Below are 21,383 nucleotides of genomic sequence, written 5' to 3'. Positions count from 1 at the left end.
CAGTTCTGTGAAAAACGTGGACTAAACTAGAAAAATTTCTGAAAAAGAAACAAGTTAACCAACACTAATAAGAAGAGCATCTATTTTTTAAAGTGAAATAGTCCTCTAAATGTTAAAAAAACACAACATACCAAAAAAAAAAAAAAAAAAAAAAAGGGTGAGGGAGGTGTGGTTGTTATTGTTCATCCTAAAAACTCTTTAACTCCAGTGCGGAGTTCATGTTAAATACAACTACATATGCATATGCAGCACATAAAAATGTAGGTATTATATAAATAGAATAAGGGTTCTGGGAAAATAAAAACTCACATCAGGTTTTTGTTTTTTTTTTTTCTTGAAATAACTAACTGATTTATTATGAAAACGACTGTCTCTTTCAATTTTGGTTAAAGAAAAGGATTAAGAGTCACTAAGTGCATTTCCATGACATTTACCCAGCAGAAGGCAGAATGAAGTCTAAAGAAAACACCAGGTATTGAATGAATTCCCAAAACCCACCAAACAAAAATAACTTTTTCAGGTACCTCCCATTTCGCCATCTGAAATGCTGAAAGGTAAATGTGTACTGAGACAAAAGACAGGTGCCCTTTCATATTAAAATGCCATGTGAGCAACGCACATAAGAGGAATGTGCAGTTTGAAAAAGCCTGTGTTAAACAGAACACCCATGTTCTCATCAGCCTCTCTATTATTTTCTCAAGCAACTGAAAAGGAACACCTTTTGCAACAGGAAGCACAGGCATTTTCTTAGGTTCAGAAGTGCATTTCTGAAACGTGTCCCTGTTTAACTTTTATAAAGTTACGGGGCCCCAGACACTGACAAATGAGCTTCATTACATTCAAGGCTCAACGTATTTGCTGTGACAATCTGTTTCACTTGAGGAATGGTATTTGCATATGAGGAAAAAAACCAGAATCAAGATTCTTATCTTGTCTTCTGGTTTCTGTTACATTAGTTCATGAAAGTTCACAGAATTTAGATCTGGAAGGAAATTAGGTACTTTCAAGACGAGGAAACTGAAACCTAGAGGCCAGGAAAGAGCTGAGATTACAAGGCTCCTGACTTGTCTACAGATAGACCAGGCGGCTACACCTCTTCATAGGTTAAGGCAGCATAAAATAACCACAGGTTTTGAAATCTGAAAGAGCACACAGCCATATGCAGGCTTAGTCACCTATATGAAATCGATCCAAGGCCAAAAAATTAAGCTTTCTGAAAGCTTCCCAGTTTCCTCATCTGTAAAACAGGAATACTATTTACTCCTACAGCACTGTTGTGAAACTCAAAAATACACACACTACATACCTGGCAAATAATACCCACTCAATAAAGGATATTTTATATTTACAAAATTCAAGGTATTTGTTTTTATAAAGAAATATAATTAATATCAAGTTAAAAATAGATCCTGTTTGCTGTTTTTTGAGCAATTAATTATGGTTTTGGGGTACGCGGATGCCAATCCTTATGCTGATTTTCTTAACATTTTAAACTATAAAGCTATTTTATAGGCCAAGCAGACCAATCTATTATATAATATCCATTTGGTCCTGTCAATTCAATCAAATAAATAATCAATATGCCAGTCTCCATTCTACTGAATTGCCTGGATTGAATTAATTGACTCTTTTTCATTAGGTATTATGAAGAACAAGTGGGTTTCTTCTTTCCTCCTCTAAATAATACTGCATATTCTCTAATAAGTGCCGTTGATAAAAATTATATTTGCTAAAGCATATAGTACTTTCCATGTACCATATTTTGCTCTAAGAGCTTTATGGATGTTACCTCATTTAATTTGGACAACTTCTTAATGAAGTCGTTGCAATAACTAACCCCACTTCACCCAGTGTCATCACCCAGTTAGCATGTGTCTCAATTACCACTCACCCTGCCTCTCAGCATTTTAAATTAGTGCTGTCATAAACCAGGATATCTGGTCAGATCTGGGCATGGAGACTGCAAATGTGAGCTACTACTCACAGGACAGGCAATGGTATTAACAAAAACAGGCTAGCCCTTCTCACTCAGAAATCCAATATAAATGAACTAAAATATCCCACAATAAAAGCGAACTTCAGTGTAAGTAAAAAGTTCAAGGTCAAAAGACAATATTTTATTTGGCTGTTCTGAGTTTCCATTTCTATGTAGTGACTTTTCTTTTCCTATGTGACTGGTTACTTTTTCCTCTGTTTCTTTTGCAGAGACCTCTTCCTTTACCTGTCACATAAATGTTTCCCAAGATTTTGACTTAACTTCTAACCTGGCACATGTTCTTCTTGGCTCATATGGCTTCCAATACAACCTATAAGGGAAAGGCTCCTAAGCAGCTATACCTCAGTCTCTCTCCTAAGTGCCAGAGAGGGAGACAGGACATTTCCAACTGGTGGTCTGGAAGCATCTTCAACACGACCAAAACTTCCTCAGCATTTACCACCTAAACATGTTCCTCTTCCGGTTTTGCTATCTGGAAAAATGATAACTCCATCTACTCAGGTACCAAATCATCAATGTCTCCAGTTGGAGAGATTTCTTGGACTCTTCCCTCTGTGTGATTCCCTGCCTGCCCCATTCTAATAATTACATCTGCCAGTTCTGCCTTCCAAAATCTATCCAGTAGTCCTCCCAGTTTATCCCCACAGTGGTGGTCTACCTTGCTTTAGGTCCTTTCCACCTTTTACCAAGACCAGTTTCTAATGATTCTGTTTCTCCATCTTGCCTCCTAGGCACACCAATTTATTGTCCATGCTGTAGAGAAAGAAAACTTTTTGAAAGATAATCTGATCATGCCACTTGTTGGCCCCATAGTATCCTGAGACACTCTCTTCCCACCACACTGTGATTGAAGGTTTTCCTCTCTGTCCCACTCAGCAGTGCCACACTGAGGATGGCTTTGAGCCTTCTCACCACTGTATCCCCAGGGACTAATACATTAGTGCTGTGTGCTAATAAAGACTTGATCAAACGAGTGAAACTACTTTAATTTAAATACTTTGTTCTTTAAAAAATAGAACATAGGAGAGTCAACAAAAGAGTAATCTATTTTTGTGAGACAAAGAGAATATACTGTTTACATTCTATCTATTCTATAATGTTTTCTTGTCTAATGAATTAGAATACATACTTTTGAAAAGAAAAATATATTTGTGAGGTATCATTTAATACTAGCGCCACTTGCAGTTCTAGTCTGCAAACAAATATTTTGTTTTAAACCTCTAAAATTAGTAACGTGACTGAGCCTTGTATTTTGTTGCTCAAATGAGCATTATTTTAACATTTTAAATATATTTCTTACCATTCTATTATTCTTGGTTATGGAGATTTTTAATTGAATTATCACGAGCATTATGAATCAACATTTTATTTATTTATTTATTTATTTAATTATTTATTTTTGAGATGGGAGTCTTGCTTGCTCTGTCACCTAGGCTGGAGCGCAGTGGAATGATCTCAGCTCACTGCAACCTCTGCCTCCCAGGTTGAAGTGAGTCTCTTGCCTCAGACTTCCGAGTAGCTGGTACTACAGGGGCATGCCACCAGGCCCAGATAATTTTTGTAATTTTAGTAGAGATGGGTTTTGCTATGTTGGCCAGGCTGTTCTAGAAGTCCTGACCTCAGGTGATCCTCCCACCTCAGCCTCCCAAAGTGCTGGGATTACAGGTGTAAGCCAATGTGCCCAACCTTATTTTTACATATTCTTTAATGATGAATCTATATTCTATCAAAATACAATTTCTTATTGTCTTTAATAATTCCATTAAAACCACAAATTTTATATTAGTAGCAGTTAATTTTACCATTAAGGATACAATGACCAACACTCAAATCCAGTTATTCTTAGGCAGAACGAGACAAAGTAGAAAGACTGAAGATACTATATTTCATACCTTTTATATAACCCAGCTTTGATGGATGTATGGATAAAATAAAGCCAGAAGAAAAGGAAGGAGAATAATGTCACGAAGACACTGTAAAGATCCCATGGAGGCCAAGTGTGGTGGCTCACGCCTGAAATCCCAGCACTTTGGGAGGCCAAGGCAGGTGAATCACGAAGTCATGAGATCGAGACCATCCTGTCCAACATGGTGAAACCCCATCTCTACTAAAAATACAAAAATTAGCTGGGCGTCCTGGCAAGCAGCTGTAGTCCACTTGGCAGGCTGAGGCAGGAGAATTGCTTGAACCCAGGAGGCGGAGGTTGCAGTAAGCCGAGATCACGCCACTGTACTCCTCCAGCTTGGCGACAGAGCGAGACTCCATCTCAGAAAAAAAAAAAAACCCAAAAAATCCCATGGCATAGTTAACTTTGTACCGTCATTGATAATTTATGTGCTAACATAAACAGAATTACGAAACACAACTCATTTAGTAATTTATTTATTTAAATGAGGCAATAATGGATAGGTTTAGAAGTCTTTTCTAAACATAGGAAAAAAGATCAACTTATTTTTTCAAATAAAAATAATAATTGATAGGTTTGGAAGTCTTTTCTAAATATAGGAAAAAAGATCAACTTATTTTTTAAATAAAAATAAGGTAAAACTTCTAAAACAAAATTTGATCAACTATGTACAGAATGGTTGCCTACATTCCAATCACTGTAAATCTTAAGCATGTGTCTCTAAACAGTAACTCTCCATGATAAGTTAAAATGACTCCCTTCCCCATTAACGAAAATAAGGGCTACACCTGCAAAACATTTTGTTACCAATCCAAATTTTTTGTTTTCCTTGTTGGAGGTGGCACTGAAACATGCTTGCCTGCATAGGCAGGTGATGCTTGCTGCATCCCCCCCAGTCAGGACGAATGACCCCTTCAGTGCTGCTGTAGCAACGGGCATAGAGCTCACTCAGGGCTTTCCTATTACGTATTATTTTACATGCTGGTTATGTGTGAATGAGGCCGTCTCTCCCACCAGATTTAGGACTCTTTGCTGTCTTCATTTGTACGTGACACCCATTACATTCAAAGAGCTGTGTGCCAAACAAGCACTCAAGAGCAGTCTATTTAATTTTATTTAATGATTAATGCTTTTGGCCCACATCTTCTCACTAGCTTCTAACAAAATTTCAGTAGATTACGGAGAGAGACCAGTCTATGTTAATTAAAGCCTTAAAAACAGATTACAGTCTCGTGCTCTCTCATTACTTTACCATCCCTGAAGGGTCGATGCTGAACAGGGAGGTACTGCTGGGTAGACATGCACAGGAGCATGGTTCCAGTGAAGAGAGAAGGCTTGTAGGTTATCAGCAAACTAGTCTGAGACCAGATGTAAGGACAAGCATAGGCTTGAGAGAAACCAGAGTTTCAATCCCAGCTCTACTGTTTTCCTAATACCTGCCCGTGTTCACATGCCCTAATCTTGCTCCTTTCCAGGGAGACATGTGATGAGAATATGTAAGGCACCAGAAGAGCTATGTTTGTGTTCAAAGGTAAAAAAGAAAACCTGAGAATAATTCACACAAGTAGTTTGTCTAAGTTCACCAGTCAGTTAGGGGCCAAAGACAGATTGAAACTTTTGTCTCTGGACTTCAAATTTGGTGATATTTCTATTATATTTTCGTACATCTCAGCAGTTACCAATATAGCTCATATTCACGAGCTATTTGATCAGGACTTACAAACAACTTATAGAGAGAGGATTTTTCCTTGAAAAATGTCAGTGTGCTCTTAAAGGATTTATTATCTTGGCATCACTAAGCCCTATGCTTTATCTAACAAGGAACCTAGATGGGGGGGGGGGGGGGTCTGAAATGGAGCTTTATGTGGAATGAGTTATTTAATTAATGAATACAGATGTGAAGTCATGAACAGCAGCACTCACTCATCTGAAGTTAAGATCTAGCAACCACAAGCACCTGCGAACAAAAGGCCACCAGGATGCACAGCTGTCACAAAGCCCCTGATTTTCTTTGTAGGAATATCCTCAAACCACTTCAGAATCTCATCCAGTAAATGAAGATGAAGATTCAAATTAGAAGCGAGAAATACAGGAATAGCAGCAAGAAATGATGAGACAAGTAAGAAAGTGAGAAAGGACAGAATCTGCAATCATTTAGGATCACTGTGTGGAGGGCGTGTGTACATATGTGTACGTGCATTCCAAATATATAATCAAATAGAATTAATGGGATAAATATGTTATAGTATTTGATATTAATTACAGAGGCTTCATTCATCAAGAGAAAAATTATGAAATAATGTGTGGTTTCATAAAGGTTGGGAAGAACATACTCTGGAAACCGTTAAATCATAATTGCTTAATATTTTTAAGTGTCTATATGAATAAACTTCCTTTATGTACAAAATTCAGATATGAATAATTCTAAGAAATGTGACTACCTTAAGTTTACTAATTTTTAAGGTCATAGGTATCTGGTTTTCATATGAATTAAAATGAGTATTCTACGGGATTACTTACAGGGCCTCATAAATTTATTAGAGAACAGTATGTCAATCGGGCATAGAAAATATTTCCAGATTCATTTGAAACAGACTATTTTTACATATTGCAATTCCTCTGCAAAAAAATCTGATTTTATCTTTATTTTGCCTTTTTAAACCTTCATCATTAAATTGTAATATTCTGCAGAACACTGATAATGTCAGTGTCATTGTTCCATTTTAATGTCATGTCATATATGCCGTGAGAGTTCTAGTTTCTTCTTTTCAGACCCTCTGCTAGACTAGACCCAACATCTGGTTCTGGTGCACCATCTAGTGGCTGTAGGGATCACTGATGCCTGAATGTTACTTGTTTGTACTGCATTGTAGAAATTACTAGATCATTTATTTTTTAGAAAATAGTGAGAATTCTAAATAGCAAAACCAAATTCACAAAATTATTTTCTTCTAAAATTCAAATGCAAAATAAGCAATAGAATTCTTAATGTGAGGGAATCCATAGTGCATAATTGTTTTGTACAGCACATATTTAAATGACCATATTAATTTAAATGGCAGTGCATACTCATTTAAGTACTAATATTTATTTTTGAATATGAATATTTAAAAAAATACTCTGTAAACTGCTTCACGCACAGAGACCCACAATTGAAACAGTGGATATAATTAACCTGATGACAATAATGTGTATGTGACGGCTGAGATACAGTTTTTCCTTTTTAACATGCCTTAAATGATTAAGCACAAGCAGGTCATTAAAAAATACTTGGTCACATCTTCATGTTATTATCTAAACTGTACATTCATGAAAATATACTTATTTTTAATTTAGAAAGGCACTCCTCAGCATTTCTTTTACTACTCTAAATTCTTTGCTAATATCTAGAAAATGTTCCTCCTTCAAATACCTACAAATATGTTTAACTTACTAAGTTGTAAATAAAAAGATGACTGATTAGGTACTTATATGGTACAAAAAGATCAAGCATTAAAGGCAAAATTAACTTTCTCAAAGGAAGTTTCTCACTGATACTTACTCCCCTCCCATAGTGTGCATGGCTCTCGTAAGTCAACTGTTGTAATCCCAAACTCCAAATTAATTGTGTTGGTCACACACAAGTAACTTACTCAATATGCCTGAAGCAAAGGTAAGGCTAAGAAGATATTTACTAAGAGCATGCAAACCAACCTGATTCCCTAGAGAACTAGTTTTGATTTCATTTTGAACGCTGTTATAAAATCTTATACATAATTATAAATCAGAAGTCAGGATGGGCTCATTCTGAACTAGTTACAGAAAATCAACAATTTCACTTTCTTTCTTTTTTAAAATAATGTTATTTGACTGATAATAGTTCAAGGAAGCCATGCCTGCACATAGTAACTATCTCTCTGCTAAGTGGATGAATGGATTTGACATATCTTGGTTTTGGGCAGGTATTTCACTTGAACATTTAGATGTAACTGTGAGGCAGAGAAATGTGAGCTGGAAACAGGAGAGCTAGGTGAATTTTGGCTACTGTTTAAAGAACTAAGACCTATCTGAATGGAGGCCTCTCGGATCATGTCTTAGGTTTTTTCCTTGAACGCATCCCATTCAATACATCATCAATTACCTGGCACAGATGAAGAAGCTGAAACAGAGAGCAAAAATAATAAAAGCAAAGTGGGTGGGGAGAACTTTCAAGCCATTTCAATTTATTAGAATAACGGGCCCAAATCAAGAAAATGAATATAGAATAATTATTTCTTAGACTTGAAAAAGTATGTGCAGCCCTCAGAATAATGATTCTGTCCTGTATTTCCAGCCTGTGCCTCAACACTTTCAGTGATAGGGAACACACTACTTACAAGCAAAGCCATCATTAAGGGATGGCTCCAATCCCACATAAAACATTGCATGCTTAGGTTTAAAAGAAATCTATTATAGGTACAAGGGTTAGACAAGATATAGTTGTCAGCGGTTTTTGATTTAGATAACCTAGTAGAGAGAGTAAACTGCTAAAAAACTTAACACCATTTTTGCATATACAGGCATATCTTATTTTCTTGCACTTCACTTTATTGCATTTTGAAGATATTATGTGTGTGTGTGTGTTTGTGTGCTGTGTGTGTGTTTACAATTTAAAGTTTTGTGGCAATCCTAGTCGAGCAAGTCTACCGGTGCCATTTTCCCAACAGCATGAGCTCACTTTGCATCTTTGTGTCACACTTGGGTAACTGTCGCGATATTTCAAACTTTTAAATTATTAGTATATTTTTTGTGGTGATCTGTGATCAGTGACCTCTGATGTTTCTACTGTAATTGTTTTGGGGTTCCATGGACTGTACCCAAGACGGTGAACTCAATGGATAAATGTTGTGTGTGCTGTGACTTCATTACTGACCAGCTGCTACCCCATCTCACTCCCTCTTTGAGCCCCCCTATTCCTTGAGACACAACGATATTGAAATCAGGCCAGTTAGTAACCCCACAATAACCTCTAAGTGTTCAAGTGAAAGCAAAAGTCATACATCATACATCTTTCACTTTAAATCAAAAGCTATAAATGATTATGCTTAGCGAGTCAGGCACGTCGGAAGCTGAGATGGGCTGGAAGCTAGGCCTCTTGAGCCAGTTAGCCAAGTTGTGAAAGCAAAGGAAAAGTTCCACAAGGAAATTAAAATGTTATTCCAGCTAACACACAAATGATAAGAAAGCAAAACAGTTTTATTGCTGATTTGGAGAAAGTTTGAGTGGTCTGGATAGAAGATCAAACCAGTTACAATATCCCCCAAAGCTAAAGCCTAATCCAGAGCAAGGGCTTAACTCTTCAATTCTTCAAAGCTGAGAGAGGTAAGAAAGCTGCAGAAGGAAAGCTGGAAGCTAGTGGAGGTTGCTTCATGAGGTTTAAGGACAGAAGCTGTCTCCATAACATATAAGTGCAAGTTGTAGCAGCAAGTGCTGGTATAGAAGCTGCAGCAAGTTATCCAGAAGATCTAGCTAAGATCACTGATGAAGGTAGCCATACTAACTTACAGATTTTCAATGTAGATGATAGACCCTCCTATTGAAAGATTTCTTGTAGGACTTTCCGAGCTAGAGACGAGAAGTCAATGCCTAGCTTTAAAGCTTCAAAGGACACACTGACTCTTGTTAGGGACTAATGGAGCTAGTAACGTTCAGCTGAAGCCAAGGCTCATATACCATTCTGAAAATCCTAGGGTCCTTAAAGAATTATGCTAAATCGAATGCTAAATCTGCTTATGCTGTATAAATGTAACAACAAAGCTTGGATTTTACAGCATGGTTTACTGAATGTTTTAAGCCCACTGTTGAGGCCTACTGCTCAGAAGAAAAGATTCCCTTGAAAAATATTACTGCTCCTTGACAACGCACCTGGTCACCCTAGAGCTCTGATGAGATGTACAAGGAGATGGATGTTGTTTTCCTGCCTGCTAACACAACATGCATTCTTCAGCCCATGGATCAAGAAGTCACTTTGACTTTTAAGTCTCATCATTTAAGAAATACATTTCATAAGACTATAGCTCCATAGCTAGTGATTCCTCTTGTGAATCCGGGCAAATTAAATTTAAAAAGCCCTGGAGAGGATTCACCATTCTAGATGCCATTATGAACATCTGTGATTCATGATAAGTCAAAAATCAACATGAATAGGAATGTGGAAGTAGTTGATTCAATCCTCATTGATGACTTTGAGGGATTCAAGGCTTCCAAGGAGGAAGGAATTGCAGATGTGGTGGAAACAGCAGGAGAATTAGAATTAGAAGTGGAGCCAGGTGCAGTGGCTCACGCCTGTAATCCCAGAGCTTTGGGAGGCTGAGGCGGGTGGATCACCTGAGGTCGGGAGTTCGAGACCAGCCTGACCAACATGGAGAAACTCTGTCTCTACTAAAAATACAAAATTAGCCAGGTGTGGTGGCACATGCCTGTAATCCCAGCTACTTGGGAGGCTGAGGCAGGAGAATCGCTTGAAACTGGGAGGCGGAGGCTGCAGTGAGCCGAGATTGCGCCATTGTACTCCAGCCTGGGCAATGAGAGGGAAACTCTGAAGCAAAAAAAAAAAAAAAAAAAAAAAAGAATTAGAAGTGCAGCCTGAAGATGTGACTGAATTCCTGCAATCTCATGATAAAACTTGAATGAATGAGGAACTGCTTCTTATGGATGAACAAAAAAAGTGATTCCTGAAATGGAATGTATTCCCAGTGAAGACGCTGTCAACACTGTTGAAATGACAATGAAGGATTTAGAAGATGATATAAACTTAGTTGATAAAGAAGCGTCGGAAGATGGACTGCAATTTAGAAAGAAGTTCTATGGTGGGTAAAATGTTATGAAACAGCATCATATGCTACAGGAAAATCTTCTATGAAAGAAGAGTCCACTGATGTGGCAGACTTCATTGTTGTCTTAAGAAATTTCCACAGCCACTCCAACCTTTAGCAACTACCACCCTGATCAGTCGGCAGCCATCAACCCAGAGGCAAGACCCTCCACTAGTCAAAAGATTACGACTCTAAAGGCTCAGATGACTGTTCGTACTTGTTAGCAACAAAGTGCTTTTTAATTAAGATATGTACTTTTTTAAGACAATGCTATTGCACACTTGAGTACAGTGTAAACACAACTTTTAAATGTAATAGGGAAACAAAAAAATTGTGTGACTTGCTCTCTTGTGATACTTACTTCATTGGGGTGGTCTGGAACTGAACCCACAATATCTCTGAGGTACACCTGTATTAAGAGAAGTCCATTCACAGGATGTGTTCCCTCAATTTGTGGTATGAAAACTTAAAAAGACACAATGATCAGCTGGAGTGAACCTATGAAGACACGGCTGAGAAAACTGGAGGTGTTTGATCTGGAGAATTAAGATGTGAGTTGGTTCATGACAGTGTTGAGAGGAACACCGGGGCCAATGAGTGAAAATTATAGCATTATCATTAGAGTCATTCTGTTCAACCAGAAGATTCCAAGACCTAAACAGCACTGTAAGAGGCTACGGGACATTGTAAGAGAGAACTCTGCCTTCAGATTGTGTTGCAGAAGAATATGCGGCCACTCAGGGCACTTAAGGAGAGTTGGTCAAACTACTAATGTGGGAACAGTAGTCAGCTAGAAGTGTAAAAAAGATAATAACAGCTACAACCATCTGGTTGTTAAGAACAAATTTTTAAAACTACACGTAAGTATGCAGAAAACTGCATAGCAGTGACTCGCTCTCTGTGAAATATGACACGCAAGGGGTTCCCCTAATTAGGAAACACTAGACTGTAACATATAAAGTTCATTCTGACCCTCAGAGTCTGTGATTTCACTGTATTAATAGCCAAGCTAATGAATTCTGCTTCAGCATAGCATTCAAGGTTCAGATTGTTTTGAATTACAATGCATAAATGATGTCTCCTCTGCTCTCATGGTATATGTTAGAATCTGTAAGATGCAATCCTACACTGCCATGGAGTTAAATCCTTTAACCTAGTACCTGATTAAAAATTTTCCTCTCTTTCGCTGTTCATCACTTGGGTAAGAGAAGTAGAGGTGTCTGTGTGAAAATGAGGCTAATATGTATTCCAGAAAGCTCAGAGAATACGAATAACTCAAAATATGTGATGAATCATTGTAGAAAGTCATTTTTTAAAAAACAGAAATGCTCCTATAAAGTCAGTAATATGGCCTAATCATACTTCCTGCCACGATCTGTGCTCACTATCTACTGGTAGGATGGAATATACTTTTTTTTTTTTTTGAGATGGAGTCTCGTTCTGTCGCCCAGGCTAGAGTGCAGTGGCGTGATCTCGGCTCACTGCAAGCTCCGCCTCCCGGGTTCACACCATTCTCCTGCCTCAGCCTCCTGAGTAGCTGGGACTAGAGGCACCTGCCACCATGGCCGGCTAATTTTTTTTGTATTTTAGTAGAGACGGGGTTTCACTGTGTTAGCCAGGATGCTCTCGATCTCCTGACCTCGTGATCCACCCGTCTCGGCCTCCCAAAGTGCTGGGATTACAGGCGTGAGCCACTGCACCCGGCCAGGATGGAATATACTTATTCAATTTCCATGTCTTCACACTCATTCTTTGCCTTAGTAATAAAGAAACTGACTTAAAAGTAGAGCCTAAGAAACAGATAAAAACCTCTCGTTGGGAAGATCAGAATCATACAGAAGAAGGAATCTAGAATAAGTAGAAGAGGGAGGCTGGGTACAGTGGCTCACATCTGTAATCCCAGAATTCTAAAAGGCCAAGGTGGAAGGACCACTTGAGCCCAGGAGTTTAAGACCAGCCTGGCTAACATAGTGAGATCTTGTCTCTAATTAAGTAGGAAAGGGAAAAGAATAGGGAGCAGAGAGGTAAGATGGGATAAACGGAAAAGGATGCTAATTTCAATTATTTTGATACCTAAGCTGGGAGGCAGTTTACAGAGTACAGTTATTTTCACATGTCTGAGACGGGAATCTGTTACAGGTGAAGCCTCCAGTCAGTGACAGATGATGTCAAGGAAAGACACTGGACTGGACTGGACTTGCTGTGGGCCATGTTTTACCGGGAACGTGTGCATGAGTTTCCCTGCTCTATCGGCCTCTTTGGGCTTCACACAGTCCAGTCACCACTCTTCTTAGAAGAGGTGGTGCAACTGTGGTGCCCTCTTCCAGTCTTCAGTCTTTTGCCAGGGCCCTGCACTGGAGGCATCCAGGAGGAACTGGAAGCTCAGGAAGCCAGAGGGACACAGAAGGCCGAAGATGGGGTGGGCAGGGGCTAAGTGCTGAGTCATCAGTTCATTCCCTAGATGGATAGGGGAACGGTGGCAAAGGCAGTGAGTCAATTATGGTATCAATTTCCTTTTCTGTAAACTGTCAATACTAAAACTCCTCTCCCTATATAAAAAAATACCAGTGCAAATCAAATGGAGTTATGCCTGAATGTTTGTAAAAACTTCCCACAATGCTACGTATCTGTCATTTTTTATTTTCCAGTTGCTTACCTATTTGCTATTCGGGAGAGAGTTTTGAGGAGAGAAAAAAGCACGATCTAAAGGAATGGATAAAATACTAACTTTAAGAGAGAATAATTTTGTTCAGTTTCCTCTTTTATGTGCCACGTGGACATTTTTTAAAACTGGTAGACTATATAATGATTAAGTGGTGATGCTGATTTTGAGAAAGACTACTAGATCACTGTGTTCCCAGCATTTTAAAAGCTCAAATACTTCATTGGTTTCTCCAGTTTCTCTCTTTCTCAAGAGAGAGAGAATACATTCCGCCTAGAAGGAGGGAAGCGGATTTGAGAGGTACACAGGCTGAATGAGTACGAAAGGCTCCTGAGGTAAGTGGCTAGCGCTTTATGGACTCCCACTGGCTCACAGGTGAGAAGCCCTGCAGAGCAGTACCTGTATGTGTCCTCCGGTGAGCCTTCAGGTGAGAACTTTTTGTGTACACTTTGTTGCATCCCTCAAAATCACATCTGTGGATACGCCGTTTTCTGGAGTCTGGGGATTCAGACCGTCTCTGGCGTCTTGTGCTCTCAATACTAAATGGTGAAATTGAACTGGAAAAAGAAAAAGTGGAGTTACATGGTGAGATGCACAGCACCCCATTTTGGTTCTAGTGGCATGGGAACATTGTCTCAGACACTACAGCTTCACAGACTCAAGGTCACATGACCATGGTTCTTGCTACCACTCTCTTGGGCAGATCTCACTTTTTGAATCCTGAAAGGCAGGCAGCGTGAGTTCTTTCTGGCAAAACACTCCAAGGGAGAGAAAGACATGCTTAAAACGACAATAATAAAAACTGAAAGTAAATGAAAGCAGTAGTCGGTGAGTATTTCCTCATGATCAGAAGAAACAATCTGGTAGGGGTAAATTACCATCTCACAGTTTTGAATTTCTGAATATCCTGATAGAGAAGATTATAAGAAGCCTTGCTACAGACAAATGAATGACAAAATGATACATTTAATAAGTCACAAGAAGGTCCACACTGCATGTGACAACATAGAAACTCCTGTAAAATCACAAGGTACACTTCAAAACAAGTGAGGTCCGGCTGAAAGAAATGACATCAGTAACATGAATCATGACAAGTTATTTCTGTTTGGTGAGACGCACCTGACATTTAACTTTTCTAGTTGGAGTTGCTTTGTGGTGAGGAATAACATGCATTGGCTTTAAGGATTAGCTGTACCACCATTATAAAAAAAGTTTTAACTAAGAAATTTGGCCCTGACTTGCATGTTGTTTAATCTGAATGCCCCAGTAGATAAACAGGATTAGTTTATAATGTCAGGTAATTGATTAACATGTACTTTAAAAAATCTTAATCTCTTTCGATTGAGACAGAAATAATGACTCATCTTTTTTAGTTATCCATGACGTTCTTTAAAATTACAGTGACATACAATAAAAAAGCAGTCACTCATATTTCTACTCTACAAAATGTATTACAGTTAATATTTTGACATATTTTCTTCCAGCTTGTTCACATTTTGATGCTTTTAAAAACTAGTTTTTATTGGTAAATCGCCTCTTTTAAAAGTTGAACATTACTGATAAAGATCAATTCCCCTCTTGTTTTCTACCATGATCCTAGTCCTTTCTCCTCCTTCCAGGGAAAAGCCTCTATCCTGAGTTTTCTTTACCTCTTTCCAATTCTTTTAAATTATGTTTACCTATACATACCTGCATTTACAGACATTCATTTTTTTGTTTTTTAAGTCATATGAATAATATCATGCTGTTTAAATCATTCTGCAAATTGTTTTATTCCTTTTTTTATTCAACATTTAACAGTTGAGATTCATCCATGTTGATATAAATGCCATAATTCACTTATTTGAAGTGCTATATACTTATAACTTACCAATTTTAAGATCTATTTTTTAATATTTTAACCATCTCTAAAATCAGAATGCTTCTTACAACTGATGGCTTACTGTAGTTTTACTGGCGTAATTTTTTTATTAGTGGTACATAAAGTAACAGGGCATTCCACAATTGATGACATTTCAACTTAGATCAGGGGTCAGTGAACTTTTTCTGTAAAGGGCTAGATAGTAAATATTTTATTTCAACACCAGGGCCACACAGTCTTATGTTGTAACTAATCAATTCTACAACTGTATAATGAAAGCACCTATAGATTATATATAAACAAATGAATGTGGTTATGTTCCAATAAAACTTTGTTTACAGAAACAGTGGGCTGGCCAGGCACAGTGGCTCAAGCCTGTGATCCCAGCACTTTTCGCAAGCTGAGGCAGGAGAACCGCTTGAGTCCAAGAATCTGAGACCAACCTGGGCAGGAAGGAGAGACCCTATCTCTACAAAACAAATAAACAAACAAACCAAACAACAGTGGGCTGTATTCTGTCCATGAGCTGTAGTTTGCCGACTATGGGTTAGATGAAATATGGTGGGAGTCCAGTGAATGTTCATTGCCATTTCCCAAGTGATGGACATATAGACTACTTGTAATTTGCACTTTTATATTGCTCCAGTGAATTTTTTTCTGAAAGTCTCTTTCTGCACACATGTGTCTTAAGATTTCAGCGCACCTTCTCCTTTAATATAAAGGCAAACAAAGCTTTATATTAGTTAAGTCAAATATAAATAATATTTATCTACCTGTGTCTCAAACAGTTTTATGCAAGATCTACATTAGTAGAACGAAAGAACATATGTTATGCATGGCCAAGCCACTTTTTTCAGCTTTCTTATCAATGTAGATTTGTGATTTTCCACATAATTGACTCACAGTTGCAGGGATTGGGGTCTACCATGAAAGGAGTCAAAATAGTGTGGCTGGCCTGCCTCATGTAAGAACAGCTGTAGTTACTCCTGACAAGGTATATTTTTATCACTGGGTTTGATTCCCATGAACAAGTAAGACTGTGTGGTGATAAGAGAGCAACAGTAATTCATTTCTGGAATATGTAGTTATGAAAATAAATATTGATCTTGGCACTTCCTTTTTTCTCCTGAAAAAAAGGAAGTCATTCATAGTGTTGTACAATGTTTAACATCTTTTAAAAGTGAGAAAATGATAGAATATTTGTTTTCTGCAAGTTATAACTTAAAGTCTACAAGAACACTTTGTTTTGTGTAATATTTTCTACACATGAATATATAGAAGTCTAAATGTAACTATGCATAAACACACACACAGAGGCTTTTGCTGAGTTTCATTGATTTTAGCTATTTATCTTGCTATCTGTATATAAAGAGAAAAGTAAAAAAATAAAAAAAAGAAAAACCAACCAAAAAAACCCTGAAATCAGAATTCAGTCATAATGAATGTTTCTTTAGGGACCAATGAAATAATCCTGCAACACAGCCCATCAACCACTTAAACATATGGCAGGCAGAGAAACAAAAACAAAGGCTACAGAAGGCCATGAAATTGCTTCACTGTGAGTTTTGAATTTACATCAAAATGAAGACAGGTGGATTGTCTATAGGACCTCAGCCCTGGTTTTCCTCATTCTAAAGTGAAATGTGGGCCAGGTGCGGTGGCTCACTCCTGTAATCCCAGCACGTAGGGAAGCCGACGCAGGTGGATCGCTTAGCTCAGGAGCTCAACACCAGCCTGGGCAGCATGATGAAACCCTGTCTCTACCAAAACACACAAAAATTAGCCAGGCATGGTGGCTCACGCCTGTAATCCCAGCACTTTGCGAAGCTGACGTAGGTAAATCTCTTGAGCTTAGGAGTTCAAGACCAGCCAGGGTAACACACGGTGAAACCCTGTCTCTACAAAAACATACAAAAATTAGCTGGGTGTGGTGGCATGTGCCTGTAGTCCCAGCTACTTGGGAGGTTGAGGTGAGAGGATTGCTTGAGCCGGGGAGGTAGAGGTTGCAGTGAGCCAAGATCACGCCACTGCATGCCAATCTGGGTGAAAGAGCGAGACCTGTTTCAAAAAAAAAGTTAAGTGAAATGTTTTAGAACATTATGAAGAACAAATACCTAAAGGTATTTGTACAATAACAATCATTTTTAAAAAGGATATATGCAATGAATAGTTGTACCCAGTAAAGCTGTCTTTGAAATGACATTCAATGGGTCGATTTTCTCCTTGGTTCCCCTTTCTAAATGGCAGAGAGATCTTCACATGTCAAAGAATCCTAGCTAAGCTATGCCTTTCAGAACTGCTGATTTTATTTTTTTGTGGAAAGGCAGGAAGGTAAGTGAAGCTGAGGTAACAGCGAACCAGAAGTGCAGAAGAACATGAAGAACACAGGAAGGTGACAGGACAGTCCAAGCTCCTAGAGCGCTGCTGTTGTGCTGGGATCCCCAGCATAAATCCACAGTCGGCAGGCACGGCAAGTGGACGACAACCGTGGACTGGGGTTTGTCTGAGCCAAGTCCATGGCTGGAAAGGTGACAGTTGAGTTATTGGTACCAAGTAATTTTGTATTTCCAGAACCTAGGACATTGTGGGCATTCAAAAAAAAATGTTTGCTAAAGAGAATAAATAATGCATTATTAAGCCTGGTATTCCTAATTTTTAATTTTATAATTAACTTATTAATTCTTAATTGGTTAATTAATTCTTACTAGGATACTTTGATTCCAAGTCGTCAGACAATGAGCACTCAATTCCACACTACTACACTCATTTCCCCGAGTTTCTTTTTCTTTTTTTTGAGACAGGGTCTTGCTCTGTCACCTAGACTGGTGGCCTAGGTGGCACAGTCATAGCTCACTGTAATCTTGAACTCCTGGACTCTAGTGATCCTCCCCCTCAGTCTCCCAAGTAGCCAAGATTATAGGTACACACAACCATGCCTGGCTAACTTTTTAATTTTTTGTAGAGATGGGGTTTTGTTATGTTGCCCAGGCTTATCTTGAACTCCTTGGCTTCAAGTGATTCTGCCTCAGTCTCCCCAAGTGCCGGATTACAGACGTGTTCCACCATGCCTGGCCAAGTTTCATATTTTCAGTGCTACACAAAGTGGCTACTGAATATCTGGAAATCTGGGTAACCCTTAAAAATACATAGATATAAATGTCTCAATTATTTCCTCTAAGTTCAAGAGCAGTGTGTTCTAAAGTATTGCTTACAATTAAATTTCTCAGTGGGAGGCCACTGATAAATGTGTAGGATGCTGGTGAATGAAATAACAAAAGTCTTTCTTTTGACCCTAATAGGCATTTTGATAAATTAGAGAAAGTGAGGGAAAGACCCTCACTCCTGGCAATGTTATCTTGCCCCATCTCACTTGGGGGCTGCCCATAAGAAGGGGTGTTAGGTAATAGAACAGCTGGGTGTTTTCACTCTGCCTTACCTATGCTTTCTGAGCAACGTGCCCTTTGTTCAGAAGGCACTTGAAGAATCCTCACAGGCATGCAACCTGACTTCTGCGCTTCAAAAACTGGCCTTATTTTAAAGAATGGGAATGTGCAAGTAACTGCTGCATACACCAGTAGAGCATTCTTCGAATAATCTTTAGTAATAAGCTTGGTATGATGAAAATGGTTGAGGTAAAACACTTGTTACTGTGTTCCCAAATTCCATACTAAATACATCTGTACAGCCCCAAAGAATAAGAACTAAAGGCCCACTTCTTTCCCCAGAAGGTTAGACCATTTAGAGTAGTGAATGAACGCCTGAGGGGGCCTCACTGGTACCACGTTGTAATAATTAGATCCAGAGAGAACAAATGAGTGAATCATGACTTTGGTTGCACAACAGTCCCACTTGGAATGGCAAGTTAAATTAGAATTAAATCCAGAGAGGCTCAAAAAATCACATCCAAGAACAGCTCTATTTAAATGGAAGGTGCTGCATGGCTGCCATGAAAGAAATTAGGGTTAACTGTAATCAGCCGGTAATAAAAGACCATTCGTCATGTGTGACCTTAGCATGATGAGATGTCCTTCACTGAAATTGAGTTTTTACAGGAGTTAAAAAAAAAAATTAAAAAGGCCAGGACAATCTTTCAAGTCTGGAAAGAAGACATACACATCACAGATTTAAAAACCAGAGCAGAAAACACTGGAATTGAAGGAGCTTTAGTAAATTCGCACACTCTAGCGCAACAGAATTCCAAGGGGCACAGCTGAGGATAACAGCGGTATTTACAGAATGCTTACTGTGTGTCAGGCACTGACCTAAATGCCTTAACCTTGACACTACTATCCCTGTACACTGTATCCCTCTTTTACAGATGAGGAAACTGAGGCACAAAGAGGTTAAGACCAAGGCCAAGACAAAGTTTACGGCTACACCAAAACTCAGACCCGAGTGGCTGATTCCAGAACTTGATCTTAATTACAATGTTATGCTTATTCAGATGAAGATACAGGTATTACAAACCAATATATGATAAAATGGGAAAAAGCAACAAAATATCTGTAGCATTTAAATTTCCCCTTTAACCCAATTATATAAAACAACAACACATATAAGTGTTACTGAATATAGCCTGCTGTGATAAGACATATACTTTTCTCTGGAGAACTGTAAAAAGGTAAACCATTTTATAAGTACTGTCAGATGGGCATTCAGTATACTTGCTATTAATCTACCAAATAAAGTATTTTCTTTTCTCTCTTTTCCATCTTTTTTAAAAAAGAGATAAGGACTCATTCTGTTGCCCAAGCTGCAGTGCAGTGGTATGATCATAGCTGGAGCCTCAAATTCCTGGGCTCAAACAATCCTTCTGTCTCACCTCCTGGGAGCTAGGACTACAGGTGCATGCTACCATGCCTAGTTAATTTTTTTTTTTTTTTTTTTTTGGTAGAGTAAGGGTCTTGTTGTGTTGTCCTGGCCTGTCTTGAACTCCTGGCCTCGAGTGATCCTCCCACTTTGGCCTCCCAGAGTGTTGGGATTATAGGTGTGAGCCACTATGCCTAGCCAGTACATATTTTCTTAAAGTTGTTATAAACTATATATTTACAAGGGAAATGTTTTTTAAAGGCTGAGTTTGGCAGTGGTATATGATAATATCTTCCTTGACCATTAATGCCACAAAATTAGTCCCTTCCCTGTCATTCCACTTTATTTACAATTGGACCAAAAAGAATTGAGTTGGTTGCATGATAGAATTACCTTAACGGAAATGAGAGCATTCAGTTTACAAAGTATATTGTGTACTGTTTCTAAAGTTCAATATTATTTGAATTAAGACATTGAACATCACCTACAGAATTCTGAATTAACTTCTGCCACAAAATACATGTAGGTACAACGACTTCCTTGTTAGTGAATCAAACACCACCCTGGAAATGAATTATCAAGACCATAAGCAGAGCAAGAGTGGATGAGACTTTCAGCTAATCAGGATTCACATAAATCTCAGTAAAACAGATTTTATTCACATGAACAAGCCAGATATCTGCATTACTTTGTAGGCTTTCCCTTAACCAGCAGATGGCTCTCAGAGGCAGGAATCGTCCTATGTATCTTCCATACTACAACAGACTCTAGTGCCTGTCAAACCATGTCAATGTCTCTCCTATGATATTAATTAGGGAAAAAGCGCTGTTTAGATACATTTACTACCAAATCCCTGCAGCTACATTCTGAGGTAGAGCAGATTCACTGGTGTCAAGTTCCTCTTTCATTCCTCTCTGTAGCATTTCACAGTAAACTACTTTTGAACAGATTGAAATTGTAAGATTAGTAGCTGCTACCCTTTTTAGAAGCTGTGACTGAGACATTATATCATGTTCTAATTTGGATTCAATAAAAATGTTTTCACAAAATGTATGAATCAAGAGAAATACATTTGCTAAAATGCGTCAAAAAGCTCAATCTTAGCATCTATTCAAACTAGAGTTTGGCAAGTTTTCCATATGAACAGAATATGTATAAAATGCATATTTAATTACTGTTTTACTTTAATAAACAAAGTCTCCTACTAAACTAATTAAAAGATAATGGTTTACAAAGGAGCCTTTTGGGGGCCCAGGGGCTGCCCTGGGGATGGATTCACAGTATTTCATGATTTTACTTAAACATAACAGCAGCAA

General features: G+C 38.3%; 1 protein-coding gene across 6 annotated transcripts in view; it reads right to left on the bottom strand.

Moving 5' to 3' along the window:
• KLF12 (Kruppel like factor 12) overlaps positions 1-21,383 on the bottom strand; it is a 472,578-nt gene that overhangs the window by 15,767 nt on the left and 435,428 nt on the right. For all 6 annotated transcript variants that reach the window (XM_023186345.2, XM_023186338.2, XM_023186329.2 and 3 more), the window contains one exon: positions 13,797-13,954. In XM_023186345.2, the coding sequence (XP_023042113.1) occupies positions 13,797-13,954 (158 nt within the window). The remainder of the gene's footprint in view (positions 1-13,796; positions 13,955-21,383) is intronic.

Source organism: Piliocolobus tephrosceles, chromosome X (genome assembly GCF_002776525.5).
Source record: "Piliocolobus tephrosceles isolate RC106 chromosome X, ASM277652v3, whole genome shotgun sequence".
NCBI lineage: Eukaryota > Metazoa > Chordata > Mammalia > Primates > Cercopithecidae > Piliocolobus > Piliocolobus tephrosceles.
The sequence above is the reverse complement of the archived record's forward strand: the minus strand, read 5'-3'. Positions and strand labels throughout refer to the sequence as shown.